Source organism: Vanellus vanellus, assembly GCF_965231255.1.
Source record: "Vanellus vanellus genome assembly, chromosome: 19".
Taxonomy (NCBI): Eukaryota; Metazoa; Chordata; class Aves; order Charadriiformes; family Charadriidae; genus Vanellus; species Vanellus vanellus.
Window position 1 is genome coordinate 8,340,026 of NC_138924.1, and position 16,324 is coordinate 8,356,349.

The 16,324-nt window shown below is 40.7% G+C and overlaps 1 protein-coding gene across 1 annotated transcript in view; it reads left to right on the top strand.

The window, feature by feature from the left end:
• The window catches only part of SPECC1 (sperm antigen with calponin homology and coiled-coil domains 1), a 73,255-nt gene extending 59,503 nt beyond the window's left edge, over positions 1-13,752 (top strand). The window contains exons 12-14 of the mRNA XM_082493303.1: positions 11,556-11,672; positions 12,580-12,639; positions 13,411-13,752. Coding sequence (XP_082349429.1) covers positions 11,556-11,672; positions 12,580-12,639; positions 13,411-13,500 — 267 coding nt within the window. The 3' untranslated portion in view covers positions 13,501-13,752. The remainder of the gene's footprint in view (positions 1-11,555; positions 11,673-12,579; positions 12,640-13,410) is intronic.
• Positions 13,753-16,324: the final 2,572 nt, after the last annotated feature.

Consider the following 16,324-nt stretch of genomic DNA (forward strand, 5'->3'; position numbering starts at 1 on the left):
AAAATACCTTACCCTGAAGGATTCCTACTCTTATGGTTATTCCAGCCTTGAGAATCGGAAATTTGAAACAAATTACTTCCAAACATAATCTAAAAGTCATTAAATGTAATTCTGAATGCTTTTACTACTAGAAGCATAAAGCTGGTATATCGGACTTTGTTACAAAGTTAGTGTTTCTGCATGGTATTACATTGCAAACCTTAGGGAGAAAAATGAAGGCTGTTGCAGTATTTGCTGTTTGTCAAGTAATTATAGCAAGAGACTGGTTGACTGGTGGTTTGGCAGTGGATATAATATAAAGCTTTTCACCCTTTTTCTATTCAGTTTAAACTCAGACTAATACTAGCTTTTTGTTTATGAATTTGTGGCTTTCTTTTTCTCACAGGAATTTGCATTCCTTTTCTTTTTGTACTAGACAGTATTTCCTCCATATCCTCTTTGTTCTCAAGCTCTATTCCATGATATTATCCTCTGTTTTATCTTGTATTTTTTTTGACTCGTTTTCTGGCTGGATGACATCCAACACAGATTAAGTGTGGCCCAAAGATGTACAAATGCAGATAGACTGATGAGGACATAACGTATTCCCTTTGGTCAAGTGGTCACGGGGCCAGTGCATTCTCATTAGAGAAATGGACTCTTTCTGCCTCTAGGACAGCCAGCTAGGATAACTGTTTTTTGGCTGCTGATGCATCAAGCAGGCGTTTTCCTGGGGCTGCAGGTAGGTTCTCCTCCTTTATAGGAGATCCAAAAGCTCCTTCATGGCCAGTTGTACATTAACTTGTCCATGTTTGATGGTTTCTTCCTTATTCTGGAAACTAAGGGTTATATTTAGGAGCAAGAAGTCTGTTATTTCTTTGTACATCATTAGTGTGGGTAGTTGACATTATCTTTCTACTTAAGCAACTACAGCCTCAATCTTTTTTAAGTCTCAGCTGAGTACTTTGCCCCACGCTTTGGTTATGCACTATCTTGGACCACAGAGAGTGAACAGAGGACTGTATTGCAAATTCTACCACGGTGCTCAGGGTTGGTGCTCAGGCTGGCAGTTCTGGTAAAGAATCAAAGAGCTGAGTGGGACAAAACCCAGGATCAACCCCCTCAACTTCTGAACCTGGGCAGGATAATTCCTGGGACTTGGCTCATAAAACAATCAGTCAAACACTTCCTGTGACACTAACATAATGGAGCTCAGTTTTAGAGCCTTGAGAATCCCAGCACAGCTGTGCACTGTCCTCAAGAAATACAGAAGAGAACCCAGTTGTTTCTTAATGACAAGATGTGCACCTGGGTATGGGAGTGTTTCTTTTCTACATTGCTTCTTGTGTTTGTGTCAACAAGTAGCATTAAATTGTTTCAAAATGTTTCCAAATTGTATCAATCTCACTCTCCTCTGTCAACATCAACCAGGTTTCTATCTAAACATTTAACTAGCCACAAGGACTGGGTAAGTGGTGTCATTCTGTAATTCAGCGGTAACACTGAGGAGTGGATGTACATGTTTTCTGGCCACCTTTCCAAGTGAGGTCTTTCAAGCAACAAGGACAGGAGGTAAATCCTATCTGCTGTTACACACAGTTTATGTGCAGTCTGGAAAGGCTGGATTCCCACAGTACTGGGATCTTGTGTGCTGAAGATCATCAGCAAAGCTAACTCCCAGTTTGTGTGATGTAGGTGAAGGAAAAACACTGAACAAAACCCCTCCAGACTTAAATGGCAGCCATCCGTTCATTCTAAGCAGCATTCGCTGCACAGTCTCTCTCTTCTGAGGAGGACTGGGAAGATTTCCCTTCTGCCACGCCAACGTGTGTGTCTGAGATCAGAGGCTGATGGCCAGAGCCTGCTGAGCAAGCAGGAAAAAGCTCTCTGTCGTAGAATTTAGCAATACCATTAATGCTACAAAGTTCTTCTCTGGCGAACAAGAACCCTAAAGTGCCATATGCAAGCGTATCCTGGCTGTTGTGAGAACGTGCACAGGCTTCCTGAGAGCTCTGCATCAACAGTGCTTTAGCGTTTTGACATTTAGAAGTAGGATATATGTGCAATGGGTTTTTCTCAGGAAGTTATTAGTATATTCTGTGAGTTTCTGAGAAATGGGTGAAAATCCTGGCTCTCTTTGCGTTTCTCTGTTTTTTTGCCAAAGAGGAGGATGTTGACCTCAGGAGACTTTTCCTGTCTGCGCAAAAGTTGAAGGGAGTCTTCATAATAGCTATTGAGATAGGAGGGATTATCCTGTGTTTAATTTAAAGTTGACAATAAGTTGACCAGGATTTTTGCTCCCAAGTTTGCTTTGGACCATCTTTGTGACCTTGGTGGTCTTGCATAATACCATTGCCTTAATTTCCCTAGCTGTTAAAATATGGATCATCATATCATATATCATTGGATGATGATAAGTTTCAATAATACTTGGAAAGATGCTTTGATTAAAAAGGGCAATCTTGAGAGTTTTTGAGTAATGAAAATAGGGGCTTAAAATCTGAAGATATTCCCATTTTTTTTTTTTTCCAGAATAAATGTTTTCTTTTCCTAAATGAAACCCCTTATAGCTGAATGTGTACATGCAGTTCCTCTGTATGTCCCAGCTGGACCCAGAGTTGGGTCTGGAAAATAAATGCAGCAGGCAAATCATGGCATGTTGGGAATAACCAGGTTGGTTACCAATGTGCAAGCCCCCTTCGCAGTGATGCCAATGCATAAACGTGCTTCTCTAGTGTAGCCAAATAACTTGAGCTGAGCTCTACCTTTTTTCACATAAGGGGCTTTATCCTGTAAACAAATACAAGTCTCTTGATTGGAGGGATAAAATAAACGCCCATGCAGCTCTCTCATGCGTAACTTTCTATCCTGCTGGGTAATTTTTAAAATAGCATTTACACTCTATCCATCCCAAAGTCCAAGACGCTTTCCCTGTGTTGCCTGGATGCAATGACAATCAGTGAAAACACTGAATTGATTGGCCACCAGCTGGAACAGCTCCAAACTGTGACTTTAACTGGGAGAGAGCTGAGTCCTGCTGCCTGTTCCATGAATATCCTTTGCTGTCGAGACCTCTCCCCACCTTGTCTTCATCCTTTACCTCAAGCCTTCTGCAGTCTGCAGCCTACCCCACCGCCCAGGAATTCCAGGACATGGCTAATCTGGGAACTCTCAATACAGATAATGAGAAATAGCTGTGGGAGCGATCAGTGTGGTCATTAGCAATTCTGCACCAGGGCTCCAGGGAGGAAGTAGCTGTGCTGCTGTCTTGGACACAGAGGGGAGCTAGTTCCTCCCCCTCCCTCCCTCCCTCGAGTATCTGTGTGGTCCTTGGAGCTGTGCTGCTGCATCTTCACTCTTGCAGCCTTGGGAATGAAGGAACACAGCCCGGCCCGTTTCTTCTCTGGCATTCAGCAGTGGTGTCATTTATAGGAGTTGGTGAGGAAATGGATGGCAGTGGTAGTTGTGTAGCAAGCAGGGAGTTGGCTGTCCGCAGGTGGGGGGAACAAGTATAATTTATACTGAAGAGCAGAAGAGAGATGCATAGCAAAAATAAGAACTTGTCAATATCTAATGGGTTTATTACAATGAGGAGAACTTGTAAGTTCCTGGTCTTGCTGTGTAATCCACCTCTGCCTCTCCAGATATAACTAACGCTTGTTTTGCCCACTCACTGAAAGTGGCAATGGTGTAAATTACAGAAGCACCAGTCACACCTAATATATATCTTTTGTCAGCATTGTTTCATCTCTGAAATGGCCCAGAGATGTCTGTAAAATTGGTTCTTCTTATACCAGCTGTATGGTCCCTTATGTTTGTGTAATAAAAAGTCAGCTCCCTGTGAATTCAGCATTATACATCCGATCTCTCTCTCTCACTCAAGTGGAAGCTGGTGTGCAGAGTGATAAATTAATACCCAAAATGAGGAATATGTACAAACCCCTGTTACTTCACTAGCCTTTAGTGAGACCTTTGAAGTAGGTGACTTTTAGTAATGAGAATGAACCTTTCCTAGCAAATAATATGAGTTGTTTTGAACACAAATTACCCCACGACAACAAATACATTCACTGTGTATGTGCACTGTGCCAGCAACTACTCTCAACCCTTGTTCATCAGAATCTGTTTTCATTTTTAAAAGTCAGTCTTTATATATTAAAATGCAAATAAAACCTGGAAAAGTGAACAAAGTATAGTGAAACATTTGCCAGTTCGTACAGTGCTGGGAGCAATAGATTGGATGGGCACGAATGGATGCTATTTGGGCTCACTAGGGAGGTTACTCATGTATAGTTACAGTGATGATTTCAGTGTCAGTAATAACTGTTTTTCACCTTGCAAGTAGAGGAATTGGGAGGTCACGTAATTACTTTATCACGCATTACCTTAAATATCCCCCATTTGGTAGTACTTTCATTTTTTTATTCTTATGAAAACTTAGCTATAGCAGCACCACATCTCTTTTGTAATCAAAATACCAGAACTAAGCTGCCTTGTAGAAGGTCATTGACATCCTCAATACCTCATGAAGAAAGAGCTGAGCTTAAAGACTGCACAGATCACTTTAGAATGGCTTTACAATTTACTCTGAATGATCTCTGAGGCAACTCCTGTCAGATGAGCTTGTTTTGAGCACAGAGCTTCAGAGAGCATCATGCTACCTGTTCTTGCCAGTCTGACTCAACTAGGAAAAGTAACGAAAATTGGACATGCCTGACTTTTTGGTATTTTCTCAGGTCTCTGGCTTTTGAGAGATTAAAATAGTTGGGAGCTGAAAAATCTTTGTAGCATGCATGACAATGTTTGTGTTAAATATGTTCTTTTTAAATGTCCCTGCTCTATGTGACTACTGTAGTCAGTTGATGTTTGGTGCTTTTAACAACAAAAATAGTCTATGCTAAGAAGGCTCATTAATTCACACTTACTGAAGCAAATGATAAATGGTAAACCCAAGGCAACACCTGTGGCAGCAGTGGACCAAGGAGCAAACAGAACCTAGGAATGGGATGGGAAATGGGGTCCCTTTGTAAAAGGGAATGTAGTAAATGGGATAACCTTTAAAGAGCTGACACCAGTTCCTTATTTCACTGTGCTGTAATTAAATAATTCAACAGAATTTTCACACAGCATTTTATGTTATTGGACTTATGTTGTTTCGTACACATGTAATCAGCAACAAGATACATGACTTATGTGGCTGGTAGAAGCATTAGAAATATTGATGATAGGGATAGAAACACAAAGTTTCAAAGGAAGGTTAAAACAATTCTTATGGAGACTGCAGCTGCCTGAACCATTTGAACTAGGGATATTAATACAGCCTGGAGGATAGAAGGTCATCTGGCGTCTTTCCCAAGCTTGCCTAGCCACTTAATCTCTATACAATAAACAGTATTGCGGTTCCACAAGTTATTCTGGATTTTTTTTTTTTACTCAAGAGGCATTACTTTATTGTGTATTCCATTTAAGAGAGAAAGATTTCAAAGAGAATTCAGGAAAGGTTCCTTGTAGTAGCTTGACTAAATGTGATACGCAAATCACTTTAGACTTGCAGCTACCCATTGAAAATAGCCGTGTGCAGTTGTCCAAGTCATCTGGGTGCACCCTGTAATTACAGAAGAATCCAGGCAGTCTTTAATTTTAGGCATTCATGCCTTTCATCCGTGTTAACTGGACCTGACCACACTTCTAATTCACCCATATTTCCAGTAGATTGCCCAGATGTTTCATATCTTTGCTGGAGATGAACTGGAGTGTTTTGTTTGCTCAGAAGGTTAGGTCATGATAAAAGGAGCCCTTCTTCATTTGTATTGCATTTTAGGAAGTATTTGGAACTTGCCTATCCAGAGCTCGAAGCTTATATGCTTCCTTTGATAGAACCTCTTTGGCTGAAGCCTGCTATCATGTCCCCGATCAATTAGGGTGTAATAAATCCAAATTAGATTTGCAGTGTTATGCACCCATTGTTAAATGGGGGGGGGGGGGGTAATCTTTGGAAGTTGCCTTTCAAAGTACCTTGGTCAGATTTTACAATAGAAAGGTCAGAGTTCAGATTTTCAGAGATGTGTCTCATGAAAAGAAGGTTCCTGTTCAGATATCTGTGTTTAAATATAACCACGTAAAAACACTGGGCTGTAAGACTTCTGGTCTGTGAAGGAGATGAGAGTATACAGTTAGTGATAACCAGGAAGGATTGCAGAAAGCTGAGCCAGTTAAGGGGGAGCTGCTATTAAAAAAAAAAAAAAAAATTCCCTTTGGTTTATTCAGTATATTTATTTTAACTAGTTCTGTCCTCAGTATTTAAGTTTATGTTCTGTATGGGCTGAACCTCAATAATTAGCCACTGGGGCATGTTCCTGGTACGCCGTTCTGTACCAGTGACTGCTGAGAGGCGGGAGGGCTGCTTGTATGCTGAGGGGGGAGGGTGGGAAGAACGGTGCTAAAGTCATATTTATTGCAGACTTTCTTCTACAGAGTTCCAGGCTAGCTTCAAGCTGATTCATGTCTATAATTTAAAATTCTAGGTCTTACAGAGAAAATTATGACTCAGAGAGCTGTGAGCACAATAATATCTGCGTAGTGGGAATATCTCATGTCAGTATTTTAACATACTTAGGCTGTAATGAAGAACGTGTGATGTCATTGTTGCTTTTTGCTGAAGACTTGGAGTCAAAGATCTAGTTGAAATCTAATGGGGTGGTTGTTTTTTCCTCAGATAAACAAGAAATTGTTTTTAGTGAGAACAGATCACACAGATTTCCCTGTGTGTCTTTACCGTGGCTCCCATAGTGCTCTGTTATCTGCAAGCAAAGGCCCTATTCCTGGGGTGGGGGGCCGAGGTTAATGACTTGCAGGTGTTTAGTGTCTTTTAGACTTGTCCTGCCAGTAATATCATAGATAATACATTTGCTTTCTAAATACATTGCATGGATTTTTTTTTTTTTTTTTTTACTGTTGCTTAATGTCAGGTGCTTTAATATTTGTAGAAACGAACCGTCTGGGTACTTTGGTACTTTGCGATAACTGCACTCCCTAGTATGTGTCCGGATCCAGGTCCCTTAATATTCCCACTGCATGTATAGTAGTTCACTCACGAGCTTTGATTTGAAGTGAATGAATGATTTTCACTGTGAAGAAGCCTGGGAACTACACTAGAAATAGTTTAATCTGGACACCTCTATGCTCGACACTGTACCTTACCACTATCCCAGCAAACTTTGTACCCTCACATCTTTTCATGCTCCTTTTTGCCCCTCCACACAGGGTATGTAAAGATGGTTATATCATTGTGCTATAAAAACACCTCTCTTCTGGCCTGCCTTTCATGTTCTTTCAAGGTTCTTGACTACACTGCCCCTGCCTCTCTGATTATTTTCTTAGCAGTGCCATAGAAGACCCAGGTCAAGTGCTGCGTAATATGGATATGACGTATCTGCTTCAAAGGAAGCTCATAACCCTGAGCGCTGCAGGCCTAAGCTACTTGTCCCCCCTTGACCCATGGGCCAGGGGTTAATCTCTGGTGCAGATGTCTTTAGCAGTGTGGATCCATTGATGGCATGCTAAAGATAGACATCGGGTACTAGTGACCATGAGACATACTGTGACCATAAGATGGCAAATTTTTCACCCTGCCTAATGGGTACTACGACTCGGTTTGATCTACAGTGTCCCTATGACATTTCAATATTTCTCCCTACGTTCATTCTGCATGCACTCTGGTGGTGCATCTTCCTCCTAAAGGCTGCCAGCCTATACAGGTTAACTTCTAGGTCCCTCATGAGAAGCCATATGCAGTTTTTCAGAGCGTAGGGTGGAGGTTCTGCTGTAAGCACACTGAGAGACAGAGGAATCGCCAAACTCTCCATCTGGCAGTTTGGAAGTGTACAGTAACAACCAGAATGTACACAAATACCTCCCACATATTCATGGACTGCGTGTTGAGGAATAGGGAGGTGTGGCAGAAAGACTGAGACAGGTTCCACTGCCAAAATAATCAAGAGAAGTGAATAGTTTCCAAGGTGTTCATTCCCTAAATTGTTTTCCTTTTTTTTTTTTTTGTCTGGCATCAGCAGAGCCAGAGATCTTCCGAGAAATCCATGTGCCTCTATTTTGACTTAATTCCTCTTGGTGCGGTGTGGTGGGGAGGCATTACAAGCAAAGCTGCAGTGTAGCAAAACACAGAAGATAACTTTTCATTTAACACGTTCTTATATCCCAAACTGAAAAGTAGTTAATACAGAATCCAAGATGAAATGGCAGAGAGGGTTTTATACCATGTATGAAATGGAAATCCATTTGTTTAGAGGAAAAATACACAATTCACTGAAGCTTGTTGGATGTGAAAATGGCAACTAAGTGGTTTTGAGTATGTCTGTTTGTTCTTGTACTATTAACTGAAGAGTTGAGCCGAACCTTTGAACATTCATTTTGGGTTTGCATTTAGGACAAAAATTCAGATTTAAGTCCACTTTCTCTGTTGATCGTGACATACCACTTTGCAGTAGAATTCATCTGTGGTTTAAATATTGTCAGCGGAACCCCGTCCTTGAACTTTTGCTTGTTTGTAAGACTTGGCTCCAAGAATTACTGCAGATGACTGGCTGGACAATGCTGTTGGAGACTTGAGGATTTTTGGACCTAGTTCTGATTTTATTGTAGGCATTAACACTTCTTATGTCTGGATATTGTTAGATGGGAGGAGAAGAGTTTTAGGTATAGTTAAAATTACAAAGGCAAGTAAAGTTACCAAACTGATGCTGCGCTGGTGAAATACTGTAGGAAGGAAGAGTTCTTTATCTCACGTGTCTCTCATAATAACATTATGAAAACAAGGATAGGATATAATGTTCTCACACAAACATGACTTGCCTTTTTGTCTAGTCCTGTATCTTAACGAAGGCTTTGTTTGTTCCTGTTTCCATTGCCTTTTTGTGGGGGAGAAAGGGGGGAGGAATGTAATGACCTCCATTTTCCATTTCTATCATACAATATAAAATAAGAATATTGGCATTTGATGGTAGGCTATTTGGTGATAAAATATATTGGCCTCGGTAGGAGCACCTCTGTAATTTGGCAGGCAGTCCTTTCCCAGTAACTGCAGATTGATAAATAGTAACTTGTTTGTCTGAAACATCAAGACAGCAGAGTAATCCAGCTTCAGCATATTCCATAACACAAAATTGCACTTCCGTAGTGCAACTTTATGGATTAAGTAAAACCAGGACGGATTTCAGATAATTTTTTTCTTTTTTCGTGTGTGGTATTCAGCCGCTAAGTCACTCTTCTTTTATCTCCATTGACGTGTTAATAGAGCAAAATACAATGTGGTGGCTGGTACAGTGCGGTAATGTCTGCTGCTGATGGCCTGCTTTCAGAGCACATTACATTTGTAGATTTATTACAGCCAGAGTATTTTAACCTGAAATATTCTGTACTGCTTCAATTGGAGCCATGTTGGGTTATGGACATTTATTACTAATCTGAAATCCTGTCTGACTGGACGAAATCCAGGTTGGACAACTAATCAGTGAGGCATCGTAAGTGAAGAGCATATGCTAAAATACTTCCTGTCTGGGTTTTAGTGCATCTGCATTAGCTTTTGTATGACAGATGCAGTAAAAGCTTTGTCTTTTGGGGAATTTTGAAAGAAACCGGAAAATAGCTAAATAAAGAAAATGAAGCGGCACAGAATCTGAGTTGAAGTTCAGCACACAGGAAGATGTAGCCGGCGAGAATGATTTGCGGGTAGGTCCACACCTGCCGTAGTGTGAGCAATGGTGCAGTGCCATCCTGTCCTGGAGCCTTCCATGCTCCAGCGGCTGTTACTTTTTTAGGCAATATCACTTAGTTCACTGTTTTGTTTTCAGCTAATATTTGTAACTACAGCTGCTCCTACAGCAGCAAAACTTAGCCATGAGAATTCCTTCGTGTGCTGGTATGGCCAGTCAGCGCAAACAAGAGCATTAGAAAGGTCACCTTGTTCACAGGATCAGAACTGGGCCACAAGCGTATGTTTAACTGCTTCTGTGCCTCGCAAGAATCCCTCTGAAGAACCCTGAATGCACTCAGTACCCCCAGTAATCTTTTTATTTTAAAGGAGTTCTTTACAGATGGGCTGATTTTAAAATATCAGTTTCTGTAATCACTCTAATCCACCTGTAGGTAGCATGTTCTGGACTTCAGTTGTCATGAATAGGGAAACTGGGCTTCCCCTGTGCACCCGAGTGCACCCTTGTAATAAGTTATGTGACTAGCAAAGAATCCCCCCATCTAGCAAGAAGGGGGAGGAAGGTATTTTTTGACCATTTAAACTCGCAACCATATTAGACTATTTCTTTCGATATGTTTTGTTTTCACTGCTCTCCTGTTGGAGCTGGCAGTGGTGGAAGTTGCAGACAAGTCAGATTTTTCTAGCTCAGCTCAGGGGTTTCAATTGGGTGTTTATTAGTATATGCATCCCACCTGAAACATTGCTTCCTCAAGCAAACGCAGCCTTGTTGTCGTGTTAGGAAACATGTGAAGACAAGGTTTAAAGGTTTCTGTTTGTTTCTGTTCTGTAAGGATCTTGTATTGTACTTGTTATCAGTGACGCAGCTACATTTATTTGTCAGTGACTATGGTAGCAGGAGAGTGAGCATCAGGAAACCTCTGTTCTCGCCTCAACTACTTATTTTGTGAATTTGAGTAGATGGTTAAATTCCGTATCTCAGACTTCCCATTCTTTACCTGCCTTTTAAGTGCTCTGTGACATGCAGATGAAAGATGCTGCACTGATAAAGAATATGAGAACACAGACGTGCGTTCATGCAAACCACGGCAAGCTGGGCACTTCTGCCCAGCTCTTGGAAAGCTGACCATTCAGCTGTTGCTGTTGCCACGTTTGAGCCTCCCTATTGCATACAAGTAAGCATATTCTTTATTTAGTGCTTGAGGACTATGTTAGTATTTCAACAACTTGATGTCAGTTCTGACAAGGGGCTGAATCAAATCATAATTGTTAATTACCCATTCTTATTAAAGTATGTGTCTGCTGTGTAATATCAGAAAGATAACAGAGGTCAAATACACTGATTACACTGCCTCATCATTCTACAAATCCATCCCTCTGTTACACATCCTGAAACAAGGAAGCATGAAATCAATTACAAAATACCATTTTAAAATATTGATAGATTCTGTTGTAGGTGCTGGAGAAATCGTATTTCTGCCATTCAGTAATTGAAAGGGACCAGATAAAGACCTTCCTCTTGCCAGCACAGGAATATTGCAGCTGCAGCATGTACTGCACATGTTATTTCTCACCTTCTAGAAAGCACTGGGGAGAGCCTCTGTTTGGGACCTGGTGTGAAAAACATTTAACTCCTTAATGATCCCTTATCCAGGACTTCGAAACTTGCCATCTTATTTGGTATCTTTTTACTTGACATGAAAAAGAAGGGGAAAATGGAAATTGTAAACCTATGTTCCTTTAATACTCTGAGGTTTTGTTTCATGACTGCATAAAAACTATTGTTTGGAGATTTTTTTGTTGTTGTTGTGTAGCACTGTTCAGGGATGGTTCATGTTTTCTCTTACAGAATATTGATATTACCAACTTCAGCAGCAGCTGGAGTGATGGGCTTGCCTTCTGCGCTCTCCTGCACACATATTTGCCTGCACATATTCCTTACCAGGAACTCAACAGCCAGGATAAAGTAAGTTTTGTTGTACCTGCTCTTACACCATTTGCAGAACTCATGGTGAACTTTATCCATTTTGATGGATATGTGGTGGAGAAACAGTGTTGCAAGACCTTGATCTTGATTGATACAAAATAAGTAGATGGGAGCAACAGTAAGAGACAAGTGTCAGTTGGGAATTTACAAACCAAACAGGCTGGATGGAAAGGGGAATGAAATCAACAGTGAGCTCCCAGAGGAAATGCAGGGACTAGTGGATAAAGAGTTATTGACAAGTTGCCTGAATCCAATGAGTGCTGCAGATAAACATGAAGACAGCGTCCCTTTTGAAAGGACAAAGTGTTTCTGGACTCCTGAGTTAGCAGCATGCATTAAAAGTGCTGGATCAGTAGGCAGAGAGATCATTCATTGAACTACTTGGACAGCAGTGCATCTACAAGTCAGACCATGTCAGCACATTCCAAATATGTTAAGACCCTCAGGGGGTCTTAACATATTTGGGGTTCAGGGGAGGAACCTGGATTTACTACAGACAGCTAGTATCTATTACAGTAAGAATTGTGCTATATACAGGAATGCCTTATATTAGTTAACATCTCTTCAGAAAACTTTCACTCGTAATAAAGGCAGAACCTCAGTGGGGTTTTTGCCTAGTTGTCATCAGTTTCACAAGAACTTACTTGTCAAAAAACAGAGGGCTGTAGCTTGGGCGAAAGTAGATGAGCGATTCAAAGACAGAGAACTTATTTGTGAATATACCTTGCTAATACAAAAAAACGTCTATGTGAAAGTATTGAATCTAGTGGTTTTCAGTTTTCAAATATCCCTGCTCATTTAAACTTACTGATTAACCAGAAGCAAAGTGTAGGGTTCAGGAATCGTACTTTGATAATCCTTTTGAACTTTTGTTTTGTTATTACAGAAGAGAAATCTGCTATTAGCATTTCAAGCTGCTGAAAGTGTAGGCATCAAACCCAGCCTGGTGAGTAACCTTCTTTTAGCAAGGGAAGATTTGCTGCATACACCATTCCAAAGCCTTTGTTGCCATCTGGTCGGTCAGTCAGCTTGCACTGAAAATGTTCACATAGTACTAGGAAAGGCTTCACAACCATCTCTGAAAGTTCATAGTTTTAGGAGAACTTCTAGAAAGAATTTGTAGAATCACAGAATTAGTATAATTTGAAGGAACTTGTGGAGGTCATCTAGTATTGAAATGAGAGTATTGGTTATGTCCTCCTCTTGGAAGCTGATTCCAGATGATTCCTATTTTCATGGGCAGACTTGCCTGTTAGACCATTTTTTTCCTTTTGATTTAGTGTTTTAAGAAACAGGAGGATAAGTTGTTGTTAAACTGTTTAAAAAGCCTTTTCTAAAATCAACAATGTGATGACAAGGAAGACATAGGTTTAATATGAAGTAAAAATATTAATGGGGTTCATGAGCTAAATACACAACCATGGACATGCAAAGAAGGAGCAATTTAAATGAAGTTATATAGAGAATTGATCTTTGCAGATGGAAGAAATCTTTTCAGAATGTAAAATGCATATGGCTTTCTAACTCGTTTATTAACAATTTTGAGTTGCACGAGACCAGTAGAACATTCCCATGCACTTTTATACTGTTTGTGGCTTTAAGGAACTCTGGAATGGAAGCAGAAGTAGTGTTCAATAGCCACAACTACTCAGAGGACCCAGTGATGTTGCCAACAGTGGTGCTTGCCTAAGTTTTGACATGCATCTGTCCTGTGCAGGAACTCAGTGAGATGATGTACACAGACCGGCCAGACTGGCAGAGTGTGATGCAGTACGTCGCCCAGATTTACAAGTACTTTGAGACCTGAGATGCAGAGCAAGAGGCGGACAGAAGTGGGGAAGAGAACAAAGAATGCTACAGATGCACTCGATCACTTTAACAATCCACCTGCTCCTCTTCCACAACCAACCTAAGCTCTTAGTTTGAAAGAAAGCTCTTCCATAATTTTGATTACATCTGGGACTACAACCAAATAAATATCCGTTGTCCATCTATACAAACCAAATTCATCTGTAACTTTATTCCCAGGTGGAAATTGCAAAGCGTTTTCGAGCACACGTGGGATATTTCTGAAAAGGATCCCTTGTGTTAAACAATGTTTGCCTCAAACCAGACTCCACCAACAGGAGACCTGCTACAAAATGAAGTTCTAAAGCAATGTGGACTATGCTGGCACTCAAGGGAGGCTGGGAAATTAATATTAATACAAAAGCTCACAAAAATGCTCTTCTTGCCAAAACATGCTTAACTCATCCCAAATACGTGTTGTTTTCTTGCCTCCATGTGTTTTATAAAACATCATGACAGATCCACACAAGTGTGTAAGAACTTTAACCTGACTTGTGTCTGACCCAATGAGTATACCAGTTTGCTTGTCATAGCTTAACCAGCAGGATAACAACAGGATCGTTTGTAACTCAGAAACCATGCTCTGTTCCATCACCAGTTAGTGAAAGAACTCTAAAAGATCCTGTTAAGTGCTGGGACTTCATTTCAGATCAAACAGAGGTAATCTCTTTGAGGAAAAATAGCTTTATTACAACAACTTTGTTACTTGATTACTACAGGAAGCCAGAGCTCGGTTTCCCAGCTGACTGTGCAGGCACAGTTATCATAGGAATATTGCAAATGCAACTTACTCGCTTTAGTTTGCAAGGTGCCAGTAATCAGGTGATGACTCTCTAAGCAATACAGTGACATCTCAGTAGTTCATATTTTTGTGGACTGAGTGGAGTAACTTCTTTCTTCTGTGTTGATCCTGTATAATCAGCTCAGATATGTAATTGCTGTGAATGGCATGAATCTTGAGACAGCCTGTGCCCTGTCCAGTAAACTGTAGTCCATAGGGCACTGTTGCATGGTTGGAAGTGATGTTACCCTATGAAGGAACACAGTAATCTATTAGTACCGATGGAAGTTGCAACTTCACTCCAAAGTTACAAAGAATGTAGTCGGAACTCCTCTCTGTGCCATGGAAATCTCTAAGGCGCCAGAGAATAGCTTTCCAGCTCAATGATACTGTTAGTAAAATGTCTGAAAGACACTGTTTAATTTCCATTATACCATTCCTCTTATTTCATTTCATGAAGTTAAATTTTCTGTTTGTCTCCAAGGACAGCAGGATCGAACAGGCTGCTTAGTTTGTTCTAGGAGCAGGTCTTGGAGAGCAGGCTTTGTACAGGACCTCACAGAAGGCCGCCTAGCTGCTTTAGATTATGCTGGTAGAAGAAAGTTGTTGTCTAGTTAGCGTGTTTAACCCTGTGACCATACTTGATGCTTTGTGAATGTTAATCATAGGAGCTAGGGATCATTTCTCTCTTACAAAACATAAGTGTGTGCTCACTGCTCGTAACTCCTGGGGGGAAAAAAAAAAAAAGGCTCATGAAATAGAAATAAGAAGAAACTTGGTTTCAGGTTCTCTGGGGCTTTGCAGGTGGCTGATCTCAGTCTCTGGCTCCCCCACAGTGCTTTGTGGTTTAGGGTTTTTTCATACTGTTTAATTAGTAAACAACCTATTTCAAACTTTGGTTTTCTCACAGCAAAATATAGGATTAAGGGACAGATGATAGTGGCCAAGGTCAGTGAGTACATTGAGCAGAAAGGAAGTTGGAGGAATGCAGTGTATGCTTATTTCGCGGGAGGAGAGAAGCATCACTTGCTCTTAGTTTCGATCTGACATTTATTCTAATCCATCACCCCCAGGAAAGTCTGATTCCAATCTTTTGAGAGTTTGTGTGATTAAAAAGGACAGTGGCACGCACTTACAGTGCCTTTGCACTCTTTATGTCATCTTATACTGTGAGAGAGCAGTTGTAAATGCTGGCCAGAGTAATTTCCTTGCAAGAGAGTGCTTTCTAGATTGAATTAACTCTCCAGTATTTTTCAGCATACACTCTGCCATCCCTAGAGAATATAGGATGAGTTGTTTTAAGTGTTCTCAGATACAAATCTCCTGTTATGTGGTAAGATGGACGAGAAAAATAGCTGCTAGCAGAGTTTGTTTAGGAAGGCAGTCACACTGCAGAGCTCCAGTGCCTTGTGGATGCAGCAGGCTCTTTTCCCCTGAGGTATCCGTTGGCAGAGATCCCAATTCCCTCCAACGGGCCGCAGTTCAAAGCGTAGTGAAGTCAACACAGAAAATTCCATATTCCTCAGTGGGCTTTGGATTGGGCACTTGCAGGGATGAGAAAAACTGTTTCAATTCCCAGTGTCTGGTAAACATTTCAAAGTCAGAGGACTCCACTTGATCTAAAAAAGAAAGATAATCTTAACCCTCTGGCCACTGGAAGTGTGTGTTCCATGTGACTGTCAGATGTACACTAAGTAAGTATATTATCTACTGTGTCAGTATCACTTGCTTCAAGTGCTGGTCTGACACTTATTCTAATCAGTTTCTCCGAGACTTACTGTAACCTTACAAATCATTCTGTTTGATCCAGCAGCTTTTTTTTTTTTTTTTTTCCAAATTATTTTTGCAAAGCAGTGTTTCTGTCATAACTTTGCCGCTTATTCTCCCGTGCCCCCCGGTAGCATAGACCAAACATTAATTCCACCCAATCATAATGGTATATTCTTAAAAATCTTTTACTTATCCAGGAGTTAGAACAAGGAGCTGTCTGTCAATAGGGAAG